This window comes from Cricetulus griseus (genome assembly GCF_003668045.3).
Source record: "Cricetulus griseus strain 17A/GY chromosome 1 unlocalized genomic scaffold, alternate assembly CriGri-PICRH-1.0 chr1_1, whole genome shotgun sequence".
Taxonomy (NCBI): domain Eukaryota; kingdom Metazoa; phylum Chordata; class Mammalia; order Rodentia; family Cricetidae; genus Cricetulus; species Cricetulus griseus.
Window position 1 is genome coordinate 102,927,959 of NW_023276807.1, and position 25,463 is coordinate 102,953,421.

The 25,463-nt window shown below is 46.6% G+C and overlaps 1 protein-coding gene across 1 annotated transcript; it reads right to left on the reverse strand.

Moving 5' to 3' along the window:
- Positions 1–273: 273 nt before the first annotated feature.
- Nelfa (negative elongation factor complex member A) lies at positions 274–19,894 on the reverse strand. Its single transcript, XM_027387194.2, has 11 exons — positions 19,542–19,894; positions 10,283–10,454; positions 8,911–9,072; positions 6,165–6,254; positions 4,169–4,299; positions 4,009–4,078; positions 3,295–3,383; positions 2,455–2,566; positions 1,388–1,659; positions 1,135–1,234; positions 274–1,036 (listed from the first exon to the last, which is right to left on the reverse strand). Exons 1-11 carry the CDS (start codon positions 19,749–19,751, stop codon positions 852–854), a joined length of 1,593 nt encoding a protein of 530 aa, XP_027242995.1. The 5' UTR covers positions 19,752–19,894; the 3' UTR covers positions 274–851.
- Between the last annotated feature and the right edge of the window lie 5,569 nt (positions 19,895–25,463).

Here is a 25,463-nt window from a genome sequence, read left to right on the forward strand (position 1 = left end):
TATGTTTGACTTCTCCAACTTCCTGGGTGCTATGAATTTAAGACAGCAGGCATCGGCCCATTTCCCAATGCTGCGGCCTTGACATTCCCTGTTGTTGCCCTGTGACTGTGACCTCACACCCCAAGGTTGCCCTGCCCATTGCCTACTTATTTTCAGGTAGACTCTTTATCTCCCAGCTCTGCTTCTTCTCCCCTGGGGTTCTGACAGGTGTACAGGGAGGGGGTTTGGTCCCAGAACAGGGAGCCAAGCTAGCTTGAAACATAGCTCTGTGGGCTTTCTTTAGAAAAACTAAACTTTAATACTCATATCATTTTACAATGAAAATAGTTACCCAGAGACAGGCTTGAAATGTTTACAACTGTACAAAAGACATAGAAATCCCTGGCAGTCAGTAACCGTGAGGCTGGTCATAGCCCCCCTCACGCCCTAGCCTGCCAGGTGTCACCTTTGGTCCCCTCAGCCTCAGGAGGGAAGGCATGCACAAGCAGAGAACCTCCTCTCAGCCAGTGCAGTTTTTTTAAAGAAAAAAAGAGAAGGTAATAGTCTTATCAGGCACTAAAATGAAGTTGTAACTTTTTTGGTTTAGCATTCAAAATGTAATATTGAACCCCCCAAAAAAGGTAACTTAATCACACAAAAACTAACCCATTATAATAATTATATGTATATATAAAAAATAAGCCTAAACTCCCCAGAGAAATGATCTAAAACTTAAAAACAGCCTGGGGCCCAGTAGCCTGTGAATGACAGGTGCTGGGTGGAGCACATCCTTCGGTATCTGCTCAGGTCACTTAGCATAGCCAGCAGTACTTGTCTTCTGGCCTGATGAGGGTCAGCAGCGGAGATGGCCCTTAGGACACATTTGTCATGGGCTTGTACTTCTTGAATCGTGTCCACTGGCCCGTGGCGTAGTTCATCTCGAACACTGTGTCTACTAGCATGGTGGTGCTGCCCTGGCCGTCTGCCTTGGGCAGATCCTCTGTGTGCTCGCTGAGCTTGATCTGGATCACATCCCCCTGTTCCGGGCATGGGTTCTCTGTAGGAAGCAGGGGCTGCTGGGCAGGTGCCTGGGGCCAAGGAACCCATCCCCCACCCCACGGGGGGCACCTCCCAGGCCTAGTAGCACAGACACACCTCGAGAACCAGCCATGAAGCCCAGGATGAGGGCCTTCTCTGGCCGAGTGACCTTGTTTGCCGTCTTGAACATCTCCTGGGCAGCAAACATCTGTTCTCTCTGTAAAGAGAGGACGTGAGTGTGGGAGCTGCCCAGGCCACCTTGCCTCCTCCACCCACTGGCCCTGCCAGGTTCGTCCCATAACACCCCAGCTACTAACAGGCAAAGCTATGTCATCCACCTAATGGCCATGAAACCTGCCAGGGTACTTACTGTGAGGGACAGGTTCTTCTTAGGTTGCTGCTGAACAGGGGCAGGTGCCTGGGTCTGCGGGGCCACCATGGCCACTGGGGGTGTCTGAGCAGTAGGAGTGGCAGCTGGAGGAGTAGTAGGTGTCAGAGGCGAGGTAGGTGCTGCAGGTGTTGGTGTAGCTGGGCTCAGGCCACTGTTATACATAGGTGCCCTTTGTTTAAACTGAGCTGGCAGTGTAGGACTTGGGGCACTGGGCTCCTCAGGTGGTCGGCTGGCTTCCCGGGAAGGAGGGGCTGCAAGCAAAGCACGGTTACTAAGGAGGGTTGTCCAGGAAGAGAAGTACATCCCTAATCTACTCATCCCAGACTCGTCTCCAGGCTGCCTGTACTAACACCATTTTCTGGAGAGGCAATAGGCTCTTCCAGGTTCTGGCAGCAACTGTGACCCATACCCAATTGCTGTCTTCTATCACTGCTGACCAGAAGCCCTTACTGGCCTTCACAGGCAGGGACGTGAGCCCTGTGCACTACTACCCAGCAGGGCAGAACCTATGTCCTCAGGCATTCCTAGATCCACAGATTAAGTTATCCAGGACTCTGGTTAGCTCCTGGCCTATGGTAAATTCCCCATAACCTGGGTGCTGGTGGGAAGTAGCTTCCACAAACCTCAGCAGGGCTGACCCTCGACCCACTAACAATAGACAAAGCTGAGCCCAAAGGAACCAACCACCCAAGCAACTGACTAATCCAAGCTTACATCTGACCCTGAAGGAATCATCCTTCTGTAGTATCCTTCATTTGGGAAGAGACAATCCTCAGATCCTTACCCACCCAGAGAACAGGGTACCAATCTTGGCAGCCACTTGTTCACTAAAATCAAGGACTTCTGGCTTATTTCTAGGCCAGGAGGAGTTCCCTCCATGCTGCCTGGGATCAAGAGACACTGAGACAGGTGTCTCAATGCTGAGAAGCACCATGTGAGCAAGGCTACTTCCTAGGTGCACATACTAAGCTCAGTTTCGGTAACCCCAGGGCAAGTCCTTCTATGGGCTGAGGGAATACTGGCTTAGCATACTGCAGGCTACTTACCTGGGGGGTTCTCAGAACTGGGGATGTAAGATGAGGCAGGTACCACACTGGGGGTAGAGGGCAGGTAACTTGTAGAGGGAAGTGCTGGCTCACTATTCAAAGACCCAAGTTTCTGGAAGACAAGGGCCATGATCTCTTCAGGCAAAGGTCAGGTTTCAGTATACCTCCCTGGGGTATCCTAGACAGCCTCCATCAGCCCCTGCCCATCAATGAAGCAAGATGGCAGGTACTCATATCCCCAGGACAGGGACAGTGGCTTCTCCAGGCCACTGGCTTTAGTGATACTGGACTCCAAATTTAGGCCATGGCCACCACCCCAATTGTCCCAAATTGACACCTGAGGAAAGAAGTTGAGTAATGGAAAGAGCTCAGAGACATGACCATACCATGCCACAGGGCCACACTCTGCCTCTATACATGTGTCCTCTGCACCTACGGCCCTTAAAGCCCATCTCTATTTCTACAGACAGCCTCTGGGGAAGAGCTGCTCTGGCTGGCTCACCCTTCCCACCTATATGCAAGGCATGGTCTCCAGGGCACTGGGGCCTCAAAAGGAACCATACCCACTAAACAAAGAGGAAAATGAGGTACAGAGGTATGGAGACAACTCAGGCAGTAATCCCAATATAAAGCAGGTATTTGTTCCAAACACAAGGCTGATGCCTAAGTCAGGCTCTGGCTCCCTCTGCCACTCACATACATTTACATACAAGAATATCTGCACACACACACACTTTTATAGAACACATCTAGGTGGCCATCAGTCAGGACAAGATGGGACACACTGTTTTGGCTTTGTCAGGGTTGGGAACAGTTGGATACACTGCATGGAAGCCCTACCTGTGTGGACACCAGGCCAGCAGCATAGTCAGGGGTGGCATTTTCAACAACTGTCTCTTCCTTGGTGGGCTTTTCCACCACTTCTGTGTCTGCCAATAAAGAGAGTTGGTTAGTGGCTCTCTAACCCAGCTGCAGTTCAGAGGTCACAAATGTCCTCTGTGTAGGCTGAATGCAAAGCAGCATTGTGCCCTCAGGTCTCTGGGCAGAGAACAAATGATTCTTTTGGGCTAAGCATTATAGCCCGTAATCCTAACACTTGAAAATCTACAAGCTAAGAGGCCAGCCAGGACTACAGTGTAAGAACTTGTCTCAAAAGCCACTCCCCCACCCCTCACTCTCACCCCCACCCCCAAAAAAAGTTTTCCAGGGAAAACTTTTCCTGGGAAAAGTTCCACTGCCACTGTGGTAAGATAAAGCACTCAGTGGCTGGAAAGATGGCTTAGAGATTAGGAACACTGACTGTGCTTCCAGAGGTCCCGAGTTCAATTCCCAGCTACCACATGATGGCTCACAACCATCTGTAATGGTATCTGGTGCCCTCTTCTGGCCTGCAGGCATGCATGCAGACAGACCACTGTATACATGAGAGAGGAGGAGAGGGAAAGAGAGGGGGAAGGGGGAAAGAGAGAGAGAGAGCTCGGGCATACTAGATACTACACACTCGCTATAATGCCTCCGACAGCTCCCTCCACACTTGAAATGATTCATACGCACCTAAAGTCTTTCTCCTCCTCTTTGCCTCTCGGCCAGCACCAACTGTATTCAGCTCAGATATATCCAGCAGCTGCCAAAATACACATATCCCATACTTAATTACAGAGTGAAGAATCAAGGCTTAGTTAGTCTTGCCAGGACATAAAAAGGGATGTCCCACCTTCACACCCCTTTCTTTCTGCAGTGGTGTCCTGGAAGGTGGTATTGGGGTCCGGTTCCCAGAGGGGCTGAAGACGCTGGGTGTGGTGGGACTTCTGAAGGGGGCTTGCTTCGGGATGCCTTTGAGAGGGGCTACAGAAGAGAATGGTGTCAGTGATGACAGCAGCTTCTGATCATAGGGCAGGCTAAGCCTGCCTCTGCCTCTGGGAAGCCCCATACCAGTGAGTCTCTTCTGTCACATTCTGCACTTGGTATATTTTGTCCTGTGCTAAAAAGAACCCAGAGCCGGCTGAGGGTGGTGCTTCACACCTTTAATCAAGCACCCAGGAGGCAGAGGCAGGCACATCTCTGAGTTCAAGGCCAGCCTGGTCTAGAGAGCAAGTTCCGGGACAGTCAGGACCCTGTCTCAAAAAAACAAGCCAGGCCGTGGTGGTGCACGCCTTTAATCCCCGCACTTGGGAGGCAGAGGCAGGCGGATCTCTGTGAGTTCAAGACCAGCCTGGTCTACAAGAGCTAGTTCCAGGACAGTTTCCAAAGCCACAGAGAAACCCTATCTTGAAAAAAAACAAAATAAAACAAACAAACCCCCCTCAAAACCAAAATAAGCAAATTCAGGGCTAAAGCAATAGCTCAGTGGTTAAGAGCATTGACTATTCTTCCAGAGGTTCGATTCCCAGCCCAACTGTTAGCTCCAGTCTCAGGGGATCTGATGTCCTATTCTGGCCTGTAGCAGCACTGCACACAGGTGCATAGACATATATGTGCCCATACAAAACACCCATACACATACAATAATAAAATAATTAAAACAAACAAAAAATCCCACTCAGACTGTTTTTGCCAGTGTCTCTTTGGTGAAGGGACAGTGGTTCAGACCCTACAAACCTAACAACATCCCTGAAGATCTGTTGGGAAGACCCAGGCTTGATACTCTGGAGGTGTATGACTCACATCCGCTCTGGGAAGGCAGGAGTAATGGAAGATGAAGCTGTCTAAGACACCAGAGACAGCCAGACCTTGTAGGACAAGAACTATCCATGTATCAAACACTGCCCAGAAGAGTGACGACACCCAAACTGACATTTTTGCTAAGAACAAAGGCATATATCTTTAGCTATGTGACCTTAACAAGTCTCAGAATACTTTCTACTTATATGTCTCTCAGTACTAACGACACTCACTGAAGGAACTGTCCCTACTCTATCTTGTCCTCGTGTCCCAGGAAAATACCCGAGTTCTGTGCCAATGTGTACCTATATACATTTGCCATCACTCAGGATGCCTTGTGCTACAAGCTGGGTCAGAGGTGGGCATAATGTGATGTCCAGACTATTCCTCCTTAAAGTTTGTCCAGTGCCACTCCTCAAGGGCAAGGGAAGCAAGGTGGAGCCTACACTATAGCACCAAGCCACAACAAAGAAGACCCATGTCAGCAGTAATGATGGTAGAATGGTGAGCCATTCTACCGAAGACTCTCTACTAGCTATGTGTTTGCTGTGGGGTTATGGGAACTTGGTATGCCAAGATGCCAAATAAACCAAGTGTGAGGACCAGCAAGACTTCCCCTTCATTCTACAGCTGTCCTGCCCACTGAGCCCTGGACATGGTTCTAAAAGAGAAACAATGCAAAGTGCACATTCATACAGGCACATGCGTGAAGAGCCGAACTGCTGTGTGACCCTCACCCCCCATCTTGGGAACCCGCCCTTGTCTCTCAGCCTAGCCATCTGTCATAACTGCTACACCCAATAGAGAGGCAACAGCAAATATCCCCTCCAGTTAATCTGATGCTGGCCCACCATACATGGCTTCCTTCCTCTCACCACGCAAAGATGCAGATGGCCCTGCTTGTCCTCATACATATCTACTAGCTGCAGGACCAGTGGGCCTCATCCCTCAGGACTCAACAGCTGCGTGATTTTTCTGGTGAGGAAAAGTCAAACCATCCTGCCTGGCAAACAACAAACAGCACCTGCCTGAGAGCACACAAGCCTTACTTGTAGTGTCCATCTTGCGGAGCAGCCCCCGGCCCTTGGCGTGAAATGGCACCCCGGCACTTCTCTTCAGCTGCTGGGCTGTCTCAGTGGCTGTGAAAAAAGCCATAGGGTCAACCATCTCTTAGATCATAAGGCACTTCAGCCCATAAAGTAACCTCAACAAAAGTGACTCATAAAAATACCCAAGGTAACTGCATTCCTGGCAGGAATGCAGCCAGTATTGCCACTGACCTTGCAGCTAGTATTTCCTTTAAAAAAAAAAAAAAAAGAAAAAAAGAAAGAAAAAAGAAAGAAAGAAAGAAAGAAAAAGGAGGAACCATTTCCTGGTAATGTTTTATAAATCATTGCCTGTAACATTAAGCTAAGAATTAGTGCAAATTTTTTCGCTAGTTTGTAATTTTCAGGTTGTTTTTTGTCTTTTTGTTTTTCCTTTTTCTTTTTTGTTTTTTCAAAACAGGGTTTCTCTGTGTAGCTTTGGAACCTATCCTGGCACTTTCTCTGGAGACCAGGCTGGCCTCAAACTCACAGAGACCTGCCTGCCTCTGCCTCCCAAGTGCTGGCTTAAAGGTGTGTGCCACCAACGCCCAGCTTGTCAGAGTTTCTAAGTCTATTTTTCATTGGGCAGTGGTGCTACACTCCTTTAATCCCAGCACTTCAGGAGGCAGAGGCAGGCGGATCTCTGAGTTTGAGGCTAGTCTGGTCATCTACAGAACAAGTTCCAAGATAGCAAGGGCTACACAGAGAAACCTTGTCTCGAAAAACCAAAAAAAAGTATTTTTCTTTTATTTTCATCATTGTTCCCAGGGCAGCAAGATGGAACAGAATGCCTACAGCATGTGGGGGCTTTGGTTTCCTTGGTGGGAAACAAAGAAGGTGTTTAGCTCCTCACTGCATGGCTTCTGGGTTGCCAAGTCTCATCCTGGGTGCCTGTTTCTAGGTGTTTCTGAGAACACACCAACTTCATCCCCACTACAATCTCCTCTAAAAGGGAGAGCACTGCACTCGCCTGTGGCTATAATTCAATCCACTGAGGCTTTTTCCCTTTGCTCTGGACCAAAGCTTGTCTTGGGACAGATCCTGAAGGCAGCACCTAGATGGACAGAAACCAGCACATGGCTAAGTCTCTCCCCTGGGATGCTTCTGACTTGACTGCCTGTCTTCATCTGTGTACTGTCAGACCTCTGCCCAACTCTGCTCCATTCCCCCAGGGACTCTTGTGGCAATGGAAGAACTAACACTGAGGCTAGTATTGCAGAAGGTTTTTCTCTTGTGGCCCTCAATGGAAAATATTAAATTTCCCTACGCCAAGAAAATACCACTGAGGGTATTGACAGGGCAGTCAAGATGGTAGTGACAGGGCATTCAAGAGATAGCAAGATAGATTCTTCCATTCGTACAGAATGAATGCCAGCTATGTGAAAGATAAGAAGGCATAATAAAACAATATCAAACAATAAACCCACCATCTGTTGTAAATGCATGTTTCTAAGCCTCCCCAGTTCACTGAGTAGCTTGAAACTAGGTCAAATATGGCCAAGACTTTCCGTGTTCAGAGATTTCCACGTTAAGTGGCCCCAGAATTGTCACAGCCACCTGTTTCATCCTGGTGAACCTGAAGCCTGAGAGGGGCTGGTATCTCACAGGTCCCTTCAACTGTCTTTACAGCAGGCTCAGGCCAAGATTCCCCTCACAGACTTATATATAAACATGAAAAAGAAACAGATCTTCCTGAAGTGGCTCAGGAGGGCTGGAGGGTAAGACCATGGGCACCGGCAGAGCTGCTGACATCATGACAGCAGGGCTGGAATAGTTACGCAGAAACCTTTCAGAGCAGGTCAGTCAGCCTGTGCCACTGAGATACCAGGCAGCACAGACCCCAGCCCACTGACACACTGGCTCTGGGCTCTTACATTCCTCTAAACTTTGCTGGGCTTGGTGTAGACCTGTGATCCCAGCATTCAGGAAGCTGAGGTAGGAGAAGGGGGATCTCAAACCAGCCAGGCAACACAGCAAGACTGCTTTCCAAAAACAAAACAAAACAAAAAGAGCTATTTACAAATATTAGTAATATTAACTGCATGGCCAAAATAACAGTTTATGATCCAGGCAGTGGTAGTGCACACATTAATCTCAACACTTGAGAGACAGAGGCAGGAGGATCTTAGTGAGATTGAGGACAGCACGGTCTACAAAGCAAGTTCCAGAACAGGCAAGGTTACACAGAGAAACCCTATCTCGAAAACCACAGAAAGAAACAAACAAACAAAGAGGGAGGGAGGGAGGAAATGTCTATGTTGCCTAGGCTGGTCTTAAACCAGTTTGGGCTCTTGGGCTCAAGTGATCTTTCTGCCTCAGTATCTCAAGAGGCTGCTACCCAGGTACACAGTGCACATGGCTTAAAATAGATGCTTTAATGGACACTTTATTCATCCAGTAAGTGCCTTCCACACAAACTGTCCTGAGACATGACTTGGGAAAGCATTTAATGAAATCATCTTCTATGATAGCGACCAGACGTGGCTTAAGACCAAGGCCAAGACACAAGCAGCAGCCTCACACCACATCTTGGCCAGCACAGATTCCACTTTGTGAGATTACAGGCCACACTTGAAAAACCCTGAGTTGCTAATGCATGTTTCTAAACAGCAGTGACCCAACACAGAAAGGACAAGCTATGCTCTTTTAAAGTAAGAAAATCTGAAAACACCAGAGAAAAGAGCAGGATTGCTGTAACTCAGTCACTCACACTTCTGTAGCAGTTCTGCTCGGAGAGTGGCACTCTTGGGTTTCCGCTTCAGCTGAAAATGCTTCACTGGTGGGGTGAGGGGCCCAGCGAGGGTGGTTAGGGCATTCTTGTTCAGGTACTGGCACTCCAGTGGTAGCATGGCAGATGCTTCACACTCGCCCACTGTGGAGAGCCAGAGTATCACCGGAAGTCAGAGCCCTTGCATCAGGGAGCTCAGACTGTAGCCCTCACAGCTCACATGCAGGCGACTCCATGTAGGCTTTCATTATTTACCAGCATGACAGCTTTTTGCTTTAGTTTCAACCCCCTGAGGCTCCCACCATTCCAGTACCACCATCCCCAGAGCCCAAGATCATCCAAGTGGGTAAGGACCAGAGGATAGGTCTGCCACCCTAGAGGAAGGCCCATTAGACTCTCAAGGGACTTTATATAAACAAGAAAAGCTAGAAGAGAAGACAAGCATTCTTCAGTTATGTCAGCTGCAAACCACAGGACTGTGGGGGTCCAGGAACCACAGCGCACTGCGTACAGCAGCATGGGGAGGAGTCCCTGCATCCTAATAAGGCAGCCTCAACACCAGGAAAGCCCTCTCCCTGTGACTACAGAGCCCTGGTGGTTGCTCACCCCAGACACTGCTCATTTGCAGTCTTAACAAAACTATCCATGTGTGCTTTCTAATTCAGTGTGATCACCAAGAAGTCAGAGTCTGAGAAACTTCAAGGAACTGCCCAATCAGTTACATGACTGAGGGAAACAGACTAATGGTAAGCAAGCTGCCTCGTCTTCCTGCTCCCAGGGGAATCAGCCACCCCAGCAAGGTGATACGACCTGCGCAGGCCAGTGCTCCCAGTCTGCAACCACAAGTCAACAAAACCCCAAAACCTACTAGGGCCTCACAAGCAGCCATGTCGGAGTGCATGACCTCAAGCCTTCGTTTTTTTCAGAGGGAGAGATAGCATCAGAGGCATGGACGTTCATTCCTGCTGTCACTTCTCTAAGACCACATGAGTTCCTTTCTTGTTTTCACCTCAGTGTTTAACTATTTATTTGTTGATTTTTATTTATGATTCTATATTTGTTATTTATGGCACAGAATGTTTTAGGCTCTGAAGACACAACCTGTACATGTTCACCCTCATGGAGCTTATGGGGAGAGACAGCAGTGGCAAGTGAACCATAGATGAGTCATAATTCCAGACACTGCACGTGCATCGGGGACAAGGCTGTGGTTAAGTCAGACTGAAGCAAGCCAGGAAGGACAGCCACTGTCTAAGGAACCACAGCACACCACACCAACAGTGTGATACAGACAACCCAATTTCTAAAATGAGACTTCCTTCCTCCCATTGTAAAACAAAGCCAGGCTACTCACCTTTTTCTCGAAGTTCTCCTAAGATGTCTTGAACATTGGGGTTCTGTTCCTCCAGGTCTAGATTCAGTGAGCCAGTGTCAGGAAAGGATTTCAGAATGTCAGCAACCATGAGGACCCAGGGGTCTGAGTCTAGGGTAGCCAGTTGGATAATATCCATCAGAGCACCCTTCATCTGCCAAAACAGAAGATGCCAATTCATGCTACCAGCCCTGCTTGCCCTCCTGGAAAGGTGACAGCTTCAAATGCCCTTGCCACAAATCTACACATTTTTACATCTGGGTGCCCTGAGGCAGTAACCACTGTGATAACCTGTTGTAGAATATAACTTTAACTATGTAAAAGATGAGCCAGGCGATGGTGGCATACGCCTTTAATCCCAGCACTTGGGAGGCAGAGGCAGGCGGATCTCTGTGAGTTTGAGACCAGCCTGGTCTACAAGAGCTAGTTCCAGGACAGCCTTCAAAGCCACAGAGAAACCCTGTCTCGACAGTGGCCCCCCAAAAAACTATGTAAAGATGTGTTACTTTTGTTTATGCTACATTTGTTTAATGATGTAAGGATGTGTTGCTGTTTCACCTTGCCTGCCTGAGGCACCTGATTGGTCTAATAAAAAGCTGAGCAGTCAATAGCTAGACAATAGAGGTACAGGCGGAGCTGGTAGGCAGAGAAAATACGTAGGAGGAATCTAGGCTCAGGAGAAGAAAAAAAAGAAGAAGGGAGAAAGAAGGGAGGCACCAGCCAGACATGGAGGAAAACTGTGAAAGTAGGACATACAGAAGGAAAGAAAGGTAAAAATCCCTGAGCCAAAAATGTAGATGAAGAGAAACAGGTTAATTAAGTTATAAGAGCTAGCAGGATAAGCATAAGGCTGAGCATTCATAATAAGTCTCCATGTCATGATTTAGGAGCTGGTTGGTGGCCCTAAAAGAAAGCCTGTTACATTTGGTGTTCCAACACAGGGTCCAAATTTCCACATAGGGTCTGAGAAAGCTGGGAGGAGGAGGCAGCGGAGAAGGAGGAAGAAAAGGATATGGATCCTTTAAGAGGCTCTGCAGAACCAGCATGCTAAGTAGAAACAACAAGCTAAATAAAAATGTCTGCCACAGTGAGGGACACCAACATCCCAGAGCTGGGGCAGTTGAATGCAGCTCCCAGTTGAATGCTTAAAGGGGTTTAAGTTAAAAGCAGCTCTCAACCAAGGCTGTAGTCTTAAGGCTGGCTGTAATAGACCTGAGGAAGGGGGTAGAGCTAACTGCCAGAGTTTAAGGTTTGGTTCACAGGTCAGAAAAGGCTAGAGACACACAGTAAAGACAGGCCCAGTTGGAAAAAAACTCTAAACAGGTTACAGTGTTTTTAAAAATGTGCATAGGCTTAAGAAAATGGGTACAGACAGCCAGAGGAAAAAATAAAATTTAAAAATAATAAAGTCTTTAAAGAGAGAGTAAAATAGGAGAAAGCCATGTAGAGATGGGAATACAAAGGGAGTCTGTGATACTGTGTTGACTTTTGAGTTTTCTGAATGCTGATGAGCAAACAACAGCTGCTGAGAGGCATGGGGCTGTAAGAGGGACTGCTGGATTAAACCAGCCTAGATACTTGAGGGACACCTTAGCCTTACAATGGAATCCAGAAAATGTACTGCATTGGGGAAAGGCTATACTTTTGTTTCCATAAGAAACAAAAGGCTGTGCATTCCTTCAAGGTTAACAGAAATCAGGTTTGGTCAGAGGAGACCTCCTGAAAATTTTGGCTACAGCCATTAAGAAATAAACAAAGAAAGGTACATGACAGGTGATATATATACTGGTCTGTCTGCAGGGGAACAGCTCTGAGACTGGACAACAAAAGTTACAACAGTTTTCCCAGGATTTGATCATTATCTCAGTTTTCTCAGGGTCTCCTGTAGATGTCGCTCTCCTCAAGACAACAGGAAGCAGTCAAGAGAACACAGCACCCACATTCCCAAGAGGAGGGGTGGGTGGTTTTTGGTAATTCGGTGGGTTATGGATGTTTGTCATTGTTTAGAGGGGATAGAGAAATATAGGATAAAAAGACAATTAACCTCATATTTTTTATATTGGTGTGGATTTTGGTAATTGATACAAATTTAAAGTTAATTTTGTTATACTGTATGTATGTTTCTACTCTTATTTAGGATATTGTGCTTATGCAACTCATTTTAAAATGTAATGTATAATTAAGAAATACAGATTAATAATTAGTCATCTAGAGTAGTCAAACTTATAGTCATGTTTGGTATGTTTCTACTGTCAAACAGAGATATTTTAGATGGGTGATCTTCAAACACTTCAGCGGCCTATAGAATATGGCATTTAAGATGTTTAATAAGCTAAGGCTTTTCATGACAACAAGATATATCTGCTCCTGGCAGCACCAATTATTTATTTATTTATTTATTTTAAAGTGTTATGGGCATAGAAGAACTCCATATGGAGTTTGCTTTCACTGTGGCAAAGCTACACATTTGGGCAAGAAACTGCCCTTGCCTCAACTGCTGACAGTATGCTGTACAAACTGGACATGCAGGACACACAGGACCATGACTGCTGAACTTTACCAATACAAGGTAAATCAGTCCTTCAACAAAATTCTTGCTTCATAGAAAAGTCTGCCAGATATTCTAGGCCTACAGACTGAAGATGGATGCCCCAATGTTGCAGAGGAACCTTGTGTGGCTGTCCAGGCAGTCAGATGTTTCTGTTGTTTCTATAGTTTTGGAAGTAGCTTGCTGTTGTGGAGTATTACTTTAACTATGTAAAGATATGTTACATTTGTTTCTGCTGTGGAATATTACTTTAATTGTGTAAAAGTGTGTTACATTTGTCTATGCTGCCTTTGTTAACAATGTAAAGATGTGTTGTATTTGTTTCATCTTGCCTGTATAAGCCACCTGACTGGTCTAATTAAAACCTGCCAAGAGAGGCAGGAGAGGGATAGGCAGGGCTGGTGGGCAAAGAGAATAAACAGGAGAAATCTAGGCTCAGGAAGAGCAGAGAGAACGAGGGAGATGGTGAGGGGGCAGACAGACACAGAGGAAGCAGAAGAAGTAGAATATACAGAATGAAAGGTAAAAAGCCCCAAGGCAAAATGTAGTTGAAGAGAAACAGGTTAAATTATAAGAGCTAGAGAGAGAAGCATAAGATAAGGCTGAGCATTCATAACTGATAAGTTTCTGTGTCTTGACTTGGGAGCTGGTTAGCAGTCCAAGAAAGCCTACTACAGAGTACTATTCAGGAGCAGCACTTCCCATTTCCTCAAGGCCTTTAAATTTACTCAAGCACCATCTTGTCAGTTCCTATGTTGTCTCTACAATCATCTACATCCTTACACAAGGTATCCTTAGTTCATATTAAGGTGTCAGCAACTCCAACTAATTCTGCATCCCTCACTGAGTAACTGAAACACAGACCACTGAAACACTTTTCTCTTTGAACTAGTTGAGAACTGCTGTTTACTTAGCTTCTACAGAGTAAGGCTGTGCAGATTTGGAGAATTGCATACATATTCGCGTATATAAACACTACATACAGAGACATTTATACACATCTACGCTATTTAGTTTTTGTCAACCTGACACAAAGCTGGAGTCATCTGGGGAGAGGGAACCTCGGTTGAAAAAATGTCTCCTTTAGACTGGCCTATGGGCAAGTCCTTGGGGACACCACTGCTGCTTCTTTCTTTTTTAGAGACAGGGTTTCTCTGTGTAGCTTTAGAGCCTGTCCTGCAACTCCCTCTGCAGACCAGGCTGGTCTCGAACTCACAGAGATCCGCCTGCCTCTGCCTCCCGAGTACTGGGATTAAAGGCGTGCGCCACCACCGCCTGGCATTTTGATGTTAATATTAACATGATTTTAGGTACAAATACAACAGAGAAAGATGATGATTTAACAGTGATATGTTTGAGTAGCAAGATGACTAAGGGTGAACTGTGCTGGTTAGCTTTTTTTGTCAACTTGACACAAACTAGAGTTATCCCGGAAGAGGAAACCTAACCTCATTGGAAATGTCGCCATAAAGACTGTTTTATAGGCAAGTCTGTGGAGATGGCTTCCTCTTCCTCCTTTTTTTTTTTTAAATAGAGTCTCACTCTGGATGGCTTGGAACTCAAGAGATCTGCCTACTTCTGCCTCCTGAGTGCTCAGATTAAAGGCATATCCCACAACAGACTCATTTTCTTGACTTATGATTGATGGGGATGGGCTCAGCTGCCTGTGGGTGGTGCTACTCCAAGCAGGTGTTTCTGTGGTTTGTGAAAGTAAACCAGTAAGCAGCATTCCTCCATGGCTTTTGCTTCAGTTCCTGCTCTGACTTCCCTCCATGACAGACTTCATAAACTCAAGCTGAAATACGTTATTCCCTAAGTTGTTTTTGCTTATGGTATCTTATCACAGCAATAGAAACCAAACTAAGACAACGCTATATTAGTTACTTTTCTTTCTTTTTTGGGGGGTGGTGGTGGTGGGTGTTCAAGACAGGGTTTCTCTGTGGCTTTGGAGGCTGTCCTGGAACTAGCTCTTGTAGACCAGGCTGGTCTCGAACTCACAGAAATCCTCCTGCCTCCACCTCCCGAGTGCTGGTATTAATGGCGTGCGCCACCACCACTCGGCTATTAGTTACTTTTCTATTTCTGTGATAAACATTGTGACCAAGGCAATTTACAGAAGAAAGAATTTACTTGGGTTTAGGGTTCCAGTATAAAAGTCCACTGTGGCAGGGAGGTGTAGCAGCAAGCGGCACACACACAGCTGGAGCAGAGCTGAGGGCTCACATCTTCAACCACAATGATGAAGCAAAGAACGAACTTGAAACAGTCTTTAAAATTTCAAAGCTCACCCCCTCCCCATGATATACATCCTCTAGGAAGGCCACAACTCCTAAGTCTCCCAAAACTGCTACTAACTGGGAGCCAAGTATTCAAATCTCAGAACCTATGGGAGACATCCTCATTCAAATCACCCCAACAGTCACATCAAGAAACAAGATGATTAAGCTAGTATTAACATCAGATAAAAACTGTTACAAAGACCAGACATGGTGGTGCATTTCTTTAATTCCAACACACTGGAGGCAGAGAGAGATGGAGCAAGTAGGGCCGCATAGAGACTCTGTTATTAAAAAAAAAGAGCCAAACAAGCATAAATGGATCTAAGTGCCAGCAAGATGCCCTAGCAGTAAGTAAAGATATTTCCCACTAAGTCTGACAACCAGAGTTTAATCTTTGGAAAAAAACCTACTCCTATAAGGTGTTCTGTGACCTCCACATATAAAGTATAGCAACATAATAAATAAATGTAATAAAAATAAAAAATAATTCTTTATGAACCATTTAAAAACCTAAGGACAAAACATTAGCCAATACTGTAACATCTCCACCTGCTGTTCTGTTCACAATGTAACTACAACAACTACAAAGTTATACATACCTATTAACACAAAACCAAAAATATACAAAGCAACAGCTGATACAGAGGAACAGGCAAATCCAGGATGCTACAATGCAGAGGATCAACAGTACAAGTAGACAGTATAGTAAGGTAAGAAAAAGAAATTAATAAACCCCGATTACACCAGAAAACAATCACAATAAGATCTCAGCCCAAAGCCAGATGTTGGTGGCGCATGCCTTTAATCCCAGCACTCGGGAGACAGACGCAGGTGGATCTCTGTGAGTTCAAGACCAGCCTGGTCTACAAGAACTAGTTCCAGGACAGCCTCCAAAGCCACTGAGAACCCTGTCTTGAAAAACAAACAAAAAAAGAAAAGAAAAAAAGAAAAAGATCTCAGCCCAGAGCTGAGTGTTTGCCTTTCATCCCAGCACTTGGAAGGCACAGGGAGAGGCAGACAGACCTCTGGAAGTTCCAAGCCAGTCTGGTCTGGTCTACATAGTGAGTTTCTGGACAGCCAAGGCTATGTAGAGACCCTGTCTCAAAACAAAACAACCCCCCCCACAAAAAAAAACAAGCAAACAAAAAAGCCAAAACCAAAACCAACAACAACAAAAAGGAGACCTCAGCCCAGGTGCTATTCTGACTCATTGCCTAAGTCTAAAGGATTTCTATATACCATTAGCAAACAAAAATATGAAATATACAAACAGAGGAGAATCACAGAACTTAATGATTCTGTTCTAAATAACTGCCCAAACCTCCTCTAGGTTACACACACACACACACACACACACACACACACACACACACACACACACACTGTTTTGTTTTTTGAGACAAGGTTTCTCTGTGTAGTTCTGGCTGTCCTGGATCTTGTTCTATACACCAGGCTGGCTTCAAACTCAGAGATATGCCTGCCTCTGCCTTCCGAGTGCTGGGATTAAAGTCCTGTGCCACCACTGCCCAGCAAGACTCTGTGCTATTAAGACTATTTACCCTGTGAGCTGAGAACATGGCTCCGTTGGTGGACTGTTACCAAGCCAAGTTGGAGGCCCCACGTTTAGATTCCCATACCCACATAAAAAGCCTTGCTCTGTGGGTATGAGCCTATATAGTCCAGCTCTACAGAGAAGACAGGAAGAACTCAGGAATACGCTGTAGAGCAACTGAGGCAGACACCTAAACCGTACTTCCACCTACATGTGCACATACACATGCACAAATGTAAACACAAAGATACACACACAAAAAAGACCCAGAGAAGTGCTGGGGCCAAGGAAAGCTGAAGCCATTACTGCAGGTTAGGTGGAGGCTTTACCCTTTATGTCACTATTGTAGGATCACACTATGAGCCCCGAGTGTGCATTATTTACTGAAAAAAAACCTGTGTCTACTGTGGTGTGACTCAGCCCTAGCACACACCTTTAATCCAAGAGCTTTCTGCTTGAGTATTGTAAACAGGATTAAACAAAGTCAACCATAGGTCAACAGATGGAGCAAACAACCAGCTGACAGGAAATGAACATAAGACTATTAAGAAGAAATAAAAGGGCTGGAGAGATGGCTCAGAGGTTAAGAGCACTGACTGCTCTTCCAGAGGCCCTGTGTTCAATTCCCAGCAACCACATGGTGGCTCACAACCATCTGTAATGAGATCTGGTGCCCTCTACTGGCCTGCAGGGACACATGCAGACAGAATACTGTATACATAATAAACAAAAAATAAATAAATAAATAAAAAGAAGAAATCACAGAGAGTAAGAGGGAGTCAGGAGGACAGATAGATACAAAAGAGGTAGAAGGGAGGGATATTCAGTCTAAAGAGAGGTTTTGTTTGAGATGGAATAGGAGAAAAACTTCTGGGGCATCAGCTGACCAGGAAGGTCAACTTTCTCTACCTTTCTGAGCCTGCATGACATCAAAACACATAACAATAAAGTGATAGCAAATAGCTCAGCACATTATCAGGGGAAAAAAAAAAAAGCTCACAGCAGAAGCAATAGGGCAGAAAAAACAGTCTGTGGTGTTGGACCTTCCATAGCCACATGTAAACTGAACTCTCAGCTTCACAAAAGCAGCCCATGGGAGGAGGAGGCTTACAGTGCAGTGCTAACGAGAGAGCACAGGTGCCTAACCTCAAGGAAGAAGCACTTTCTGAACAAGGCTAAGCAGGCAACAACCACAGGGAAGGAGAGGCTAAGTACCAAGAGCTCCATCCAAAAAGCTAAGCTGGGAAACAGCTGAAACATGTCATCAAACTAAGACAGTAAGAAGCCAGCATTTATTAAAAAGAATATTCTTCCAAAGTGACAAACCAAGAAAAATAGACCACCAGGAAAAATAAGTAGAACAACTCACAAAAAAGAAAGCCAAACAGAAAAATAAGCAGATGACACAACATTCAACTAAACCATTTTACTTGCCCTATGTGTCGTTGAGAATTATTTGATAGTATTGCTTTGAAAAGCCACTTGCCATAATCCTGCTACCACCTACAATTCTACTTCTAGAAAAAATGCATGCTCACAGTCACCTGGACATATAATGCTGGTGTCAGTCACAACAGAACAAGCTAACATGAAACAGGAAAAAAACAGATGAAAAAACAAGCCACAACCTAATCGTCCATGTGCTGTGTGCTTGGAGAAGAGAACACCATAATGCATGAAAAATCAAACTCTGGCCTGGTTGTGGCAGTGCACTCCTTTAATCCCAGCACTTGGGAGGCAGAAGCAGGCAGATCTCAATGAGTTCAAGGACAGCCTGGTCTACAAAGTTCCAGGACAGACAGGACTGTTACACAGAGAAACCCTGTCTCGAAAACAACCCCCTCCAAAAAAAAAAAAAAAAAAAAAAAAAAGAAGGAAGAAAGGAACAAATTGTCTGCAGCAACTTGTATGACTCTGTCCAAGTGTCTACCGACAGAGGACACACCCACACTACACCAAAAAAGCACATAACATAGTAACATGTTGCCATATTAAGTTCAAATGAGGCAGAAACTAAATACTCCTGCTAGGAATGCACACACAATTGATAATCCTGAAAGAAAAAGAAAAGATAAATGTTTACTCCCGTGGGGAAGAGAGGCAAGGAAGTGCTTGGGAGGATGCAGCCGTGTTCTTTTGTATGACGATAACAGAAGTGGGTCATTTAGCTATTAGTATTTGCTGAACTGAAAAGCATGCAGTTGCTTTTTTTTTTTTCAATAGCGCAACAAAAACTAAAACCAACCTTAGTGATACAACTAACCAGAAATGTTTAAAAACTAAGGTGCTTTGGTGTTTTTGCTGTCAGATGTGGTGGCCCAGACCTGCAATCCCAGCCCTCCAGATAGTGATGCAGGATATACCAAGTACGTGGAGGTCAAGCTGGGCTACCCTGCAGAGATATTTGTTGTGTATGTATTTGCAAAGCATCGTATATTTTGCAGAGATGCAACGTGGAGTAAGAATGCACTGAAGAGTGTCGACAGAATAGAGAGGATGCTAAGCAGACTGATACTCCGAGAGGCAAAGGCGACAAAATTAAGATAAGCAGTCACTTGACTAAGAGCCCCAAACCAAAGGTGGCTTCGGAACTGCAGCGTCCAGTACTCCGCGCCCGGCCAGCCGGGCTGAGGGCTGTTCCGGCCTTGGGCCCACGACCCCCGGTCGCAGCCAGCGGCCCGGCGGCTGGAGGCACTGACGCGTCGGGCCGGGTGGGTAGGCCGAGCGGCGCCAACCCGGAGATGAGCGCAGCCAGCGGGGGAAAAGGAAAGGCACGGCGTGGGTGCAGGCGGGAGGTGGGAGGTGGGAGGCGGGAGGCGGGAGCTGCGCTCCGGCCGGAGAGAAGCCGACCCGCGCCCTCACCTCGTCCACCGTGCGGCGCGGAAGATGCAGCGTCCCGAGCAGCAGCTTGAGCTTCACAGCCGATGAGAGACGGTGGAAGCAGAGGCGGATGTTATCGATGACCGCAGCGGTAAGCAGGGACGCAATGCTGGGGGGCGCCCACAGCTCGTCCGTGGCTCCCAGCTTGTTGTGCAGCCACAGGCCCGTGTCGCTCTCCCGCATGGACGCCATCTTGGCGGCAGTAACGCGCGCCGGCCGGCATCTTACGCGGACGCCTACGTGTCTCCAGCGAGGACCCCCAACATGGCGGCGCCCGTGAGCGCGGGGCGGGGCCTCGAGCGACAGACAAGAGCGATTGCAGACGGCTGCGCCTTGCGGAGGCTTCCGGCCGAGGGCCGAGGGCCGAGCGCCGCCGCCGCGATACGGAGCTGCCAGGAGGCCTGTGGGCTTCCGTATCGCATCATGGCGGCGCCCAACCCGGAGCCGGGCAATGACGTAAGCCCGAGTTGAGTCGCACCCCTGTGCCGTCGAGATGCACCGCCCAGAATCCGGGGATAGAGTTCGGTTTCTCCGTTCACTGCTCGGTGGGCGGATGTCCCGAGGGGCCGTTGGCCTGGTTCCTCACGGCGTCACTTCGCAGCCTGGAACCCTCTCACTCTTCCCCTTGCCGACCTGCAGACAGTGCTGCGGTGAGACTTTTTTTTCAAGACAGGGTTTCTCTGTAGCTTTGGAGGCTGCCTTGGAACTCGTTCGGACCAGGCTGGTCTCAGACTCGCAAAGATCCACCTGTCTCTGCCACCTGAGTGCTGGCACTAAAGGCGTGCGCCACCACCGCCCGGCACGGCGGGACTATTTTTTTTAAAGATTTATTTATTATGTGTACAGTGTTCTGTCTGCATGTATGACTGCAGGCCAGAAGAGGGCACCAGATCTCATTAGAGATGGTTGTGAGCCACCATGTGGTTGCTGGGAATTGAACTCAGGACCTCTGGAAGAGCAGCCAGTGCTCTTAACCTCTGAGCCATCTCTCCAGCCCCATACGGTGGGACTTTTAAAGTTATTTAAATTTTGAATGTGAGATCTTGGGGATGAATAAAAAAGGAAGAGTTGTGGCTTAAGAGTGTGTGTCAGGTTGACAAGGGGTCAGTTGAACTGCTGGTTTTGTGTGTCAACTTTACATAAGCTAGACTTATCAGAGAAAGGAGCCTCAGTTGAGGAAAGCCTCCATGAGATCTAGCTGTAAGGCATTTTATTTTCTCAATGATCAATGGGGGAGGGTCCAGTCCATGGTGGGTGGAACCATCCCTGGGCTGGTGGTCCTCGGTTCTATAAGAAAGCAGGCTGAGCAAGTCATAGGTAGCAAGCCAGTAAGCACCCCTCCATGGCCTCTGCATCAGCTCCTGCCCTGTTTGAATTCCTGTCCTGACTTCCTTCAATAATAAACAGCAATATGAAAGTATAAGTCAAATAAACTCTTTCCTCCCCAACTTGCTTTTTTGGTCATGGTGCTTCATCGCAGCAATAGAAACCCTAAGACAGATTGGTACCAGGAATTGTGGGGCTTGAGTACAGGTCTGTTCTACGTGTGAGACAGGTGGAGATGCCTGTGATTAATCATCAGAATTGTAGACTGCTGCTTTTACCCTAAGACAGGTGGAGTGGAGTAGGTTTTCCTGGAGTGCACCCCACCCCCCATGCTGAGGTTACTAGCAGGAATCAACTTGCAGCTCTGGCTGTCCTGGAAGACACCCGAGATCCACATGCCTCTGCCTCCCAAGTACAGGGATTAAAAGCGTGTGCCACTACCCATGTCCGTCCTCTTAAGTATTCTGGGACTGGTGGTCCATGCTTGTAATGCTGGGATTGGAAAAGGTGAGACAGAGCCACAAGTTATAGTCCATTTGGGGCCACAGAATGAGACTGTATAAAGAAAGAAGTGTTTATCTGTTTTCTCCTAATTGAAAAATTGTTTCCTGTAGAGAGGAGAGCGCTCTTAAAAGACTGTAGTGTGGTAACTAAAGTACAAAGGAGGGAGCTCTGAAGATGTAAGACTCACAAGGCCACTTCCTGAAGTTACCGGATGTTATATACATAGTTAATGGCAGGGAAGATACTTTTTTGTGTGTTGCCTGCTTCAGGGAGCATCAGGAATTTAGTATTTTGAAGTCAACACTTGTAGTGAAGTGGACTTTCCTGGTGCTCCAAATTACTCATACTTGCCAGGTGTGATGGCACATGACTTTAGTTCCAGCACTTGGGAGGCAGAGGCAGGCAGATCTCTGAGTTGGTGGCCAGCCTAGTCTAAATAATAAGTTCCAGGACAGCAGGAACTACATAGTGAGACCCTGCCTCAAAAGAAAAAAGTTATTCATACTTGTTTTGCCCAAGTCGCAAAGATCCCCAGAGACCACCAGGAAGACAGACCCACCAACCTGCAAAAGCAGTTCATTCAACCATGACAGGGACCTCATATAGCAAGCTGATGCAGCAGCCTCTAAAGGGAGTGAAGTTTCCTGTCTTCTGCTAGGTTTTAAAGACAAAGTTACAGGATTACATGAGTAGGTACAGGTTTGTTTCTGATTGGTTGACATTTGGGAACAATCAGGAGAATTTCTCAAAAGTCATATTTTGGCATGAAATACCTGTGTACCAATTATTCTCATTGGTCAGTGCTGAGAGGGAACATTCTGTGATTTCTATGGCTTTGTTTTGTTACTTTCAGGTGGCCTATTGTTCATAGATACCAATAGTTTTTGGAACTGTATCCTGTAGACTATTGGGGAGGTTTTGGTCTCCCCTGGAGTTTCTTTTGTAGCCAAACAGTTCCAGCAACCAAGTATCTACAAGTATCTAGGAGGCTGGGGGGGGGGTGTCTGGCGTTTGTGTCATGTGCTGAGTCAGAGGCCTACAAGTCTTCTGCAGCCTGTCATGGCTGCTAAAGCAGGGGGCTAAATGGGGGTCTGGTCCCTTTACTACTAGGAGTAAAGCCTTTTAGTTTAGTTTACCCCTTTCACACACACAAAAATCCCAAAAACAACCATTTTGATGAAGGATTTTTGGATCCTGAGATCCCAGATGTCTTAGTCAGTGTTGCATTGCTGTGAAGAGACACTATAATCACAGCAACTCCTAATAAAGGAAAGCATTTGATTGGGGCTGGCTTACAGTTTCAGAGGTTTAGTCCATTATCGTCATGGAGGAGAGCATGGTGTTGTGCAGGCAGACATGGTAGATTAGAGTTCTACATCCAGACCCAGTTCCACAGGCAGCAGAGAGAGAAAGAGAGAAAGACAGAGACAGACTGGGCCTTTCTTGAACATTTGAAACCCCAAAGCCCACCCCCAGTGACACACTTCCTCCACCAAAACCATACCTACTCCAATAGGGCAACACATCTAATCCCTATAAAAGAGCACTACTCCCTTGTAATGACAAAGCATTGGGATATGTGAACTGATGGGGGCCTATTCCTATCCAAACCACCACACCAGATTTATTTCATACACTTCACCCCAGAAGAAGAGAAATGAAGGTTCTTATACCAGTCCACTGGATGAAAGAGTAGTATGGTGAATTTCTATTTCCACAAAGCCAGAATGCACCCTAATTACAACTGAGGCCTGCAGGAGGTTTCCAGGGTGAGGGTGAGGGACAGTTAAAATGTGCAGCTTATTCTATGTCAGTCTCTTGTCTTGTTTGTGTGTGGTGTGAGTGTGTTAATGTGAAGTCCTGAGATCAACATTGGGTGAGCTGTGTGGCACTATTCCCTGGGAAACATAAACAAATTACAAAGCAAATCTACTCACCCCAGATAAGGAACCCATGACAGACTGAAGTATGGGTACCACCAAAGTCCAATTTGTTGAACCAAAGAGTTTTATTGGTATCACTTAGAAGAACATGGGTGAAAGGTTACTTATAGGAACAACAACAACAACACACACAAAAAGAAATGTGTTGGGATTATTTGCTTGTGCAGTGGCAGAAGTTGTTACAATCTGCAAGAGTTTGGAAATCAAGTGTGCCATCTTTGAACATTGAGCTGTACTGAGTGTTTTGTTGGAACCTCCAGCTTGCTCCTGCAGTTCCCACACAGTCTGAGAAGTCCCATTACTGTCTTTCCAAACCCTGCCCACTCAAGAGAATCTCTGAACAAAGGGAAGGCACCAAAAGGCCCAATTCTACAGCTCCTCTCCTCAAGTTGCCAGCAGCCCAACTCCCTACCTGAACCCAGTTTGTGGTGGGTGTTGCTCTTTGCTGCAGCTTCCGGAAATGAAACATGATCCACCAAACTCAACAAATCTACATGGAGTTTATTGGGAAAGGAAGCAAAGGGAGGGCAGCAGAAATGGAAAAAAAAGAAGAGAATGAGCTGGAGGTACTCGCTTATTATATAGGGGATGGGAACTGTTTAGAATGCGTCTCAGCAGTTGGGGTCATTGAAACTGGAGTCATGGAGCTTCCGTTAGCCCAGCTCTATGTGGCCCCAGTTCCACATGATTTCTGCCACCTAGTGCATGCACAATGCAGCCATGCAACCTTTGACAGCTGTCAGTGAGGAGCAATCACCTGTCAAAGATGGATCCCAGGCAACAGAAGGTAGCCCAGAGTAAATCAATCCCCAGGTGGGGAGGGAGAGAGCCTGAGGATCAGAGAGGCCCTGCGATCAGGAAAGATTCCCTAAGAAGAAGGCCCAGGCCCAGGCCCAGGAGAGGGCTGGTGCGGAGTGACAGTTGGGTGCTGAGGATAAACCACGTGGCTGGAGGAGAGAACTTGGGTGTAAGAACAGGGCCAGGTTGCCCAGAACCCAGGGAGAGGGAGAAGCCAGGATAACAACAATGAGAAACTGCCTGACTCACTGGCATGACTTTTATAGCAGGAATAGGCTTCAGAGCCTAAGGAGACAGAGAGCCAGCCACTCTGTGGTGATGTCTGAATATACCAGACAGGTGGAAGGAAGAAGCAACTGAAGAGGTGGATGCTAAAGTTTGGAGTTGAATGTGGTGGGTGGCAGAATCCAGCAGAAACAAAGCGTCCGTGCCTTAGGAGAGTCAGATCAGCAGCTTGGTTCAGTTAGGAGAGGCTGTGTGCCAGGCAGGACAGTTGAGAGGTTCCTCCATCTTGTATTCTTGCTGAGGCCATTTTAGGCTTAACTAGAGTTTGATCTCCTTGATGGAGAATCCCATGGAAAATTACGTAACTCTATTTATTCTAGGAACCAGAGGTCAGGATTGTTGTGCCCAAGTCTCGAAGACCCCCAGAGACTACCAAGGAGACAGACTCACCAAACTGCAAACACAAGGCTTTATTGTTTAATCCTACTGGTAGGGACTCCATCTAGTAGGCTGATGCAGCAGCCTCCAGAGGGAGCAAAGTCCCTTGTCTATTGCCAGAATTTAAAGGAAAAAAAAAATCACAGAATTACATCAGTAGGTATGAATTGGATCCTGATTGGTTGACATTTGGGGAAAAATGAGGGGAATTTCCCAGAGTCAGGGCAACTGGTTTGTTAGTATTTTTGATTGGTTGGCCACAGGTGGCTTTGTCTGTTACTTGCAGGTAGCCTGTTCTCATTGGCTGGTGCTGGGAGGAAGCATTCTGTGGTTTCTACATCTCTTGGAGGTGGTTTGTTATCAAACACAGTATCCAAGTACTTACTAAATCTAAGAGGAAGGTTGTCTTGGAGTTTTTGCTCACAATACAAGGACTAAAAGCTAGGGGACTGGATTTGTTTTAAAGGCTTCTCCATAACTTTTACATGTATATAGTTTCTCTCTAGTATGAATAATAAGAGTTGAGTGGGAACCTAAGGCTTTGCCACATTCATTCAGTTTCTCCCCAGTGTGACTGATTAGAAGTGAAGCCTTTGAGTTTAGTTTCCATCTTTCAAGGATGTCCTAGATAACTTGTGCTAGCTTCCGTTAAACTGCCTGTTTGTGCGGA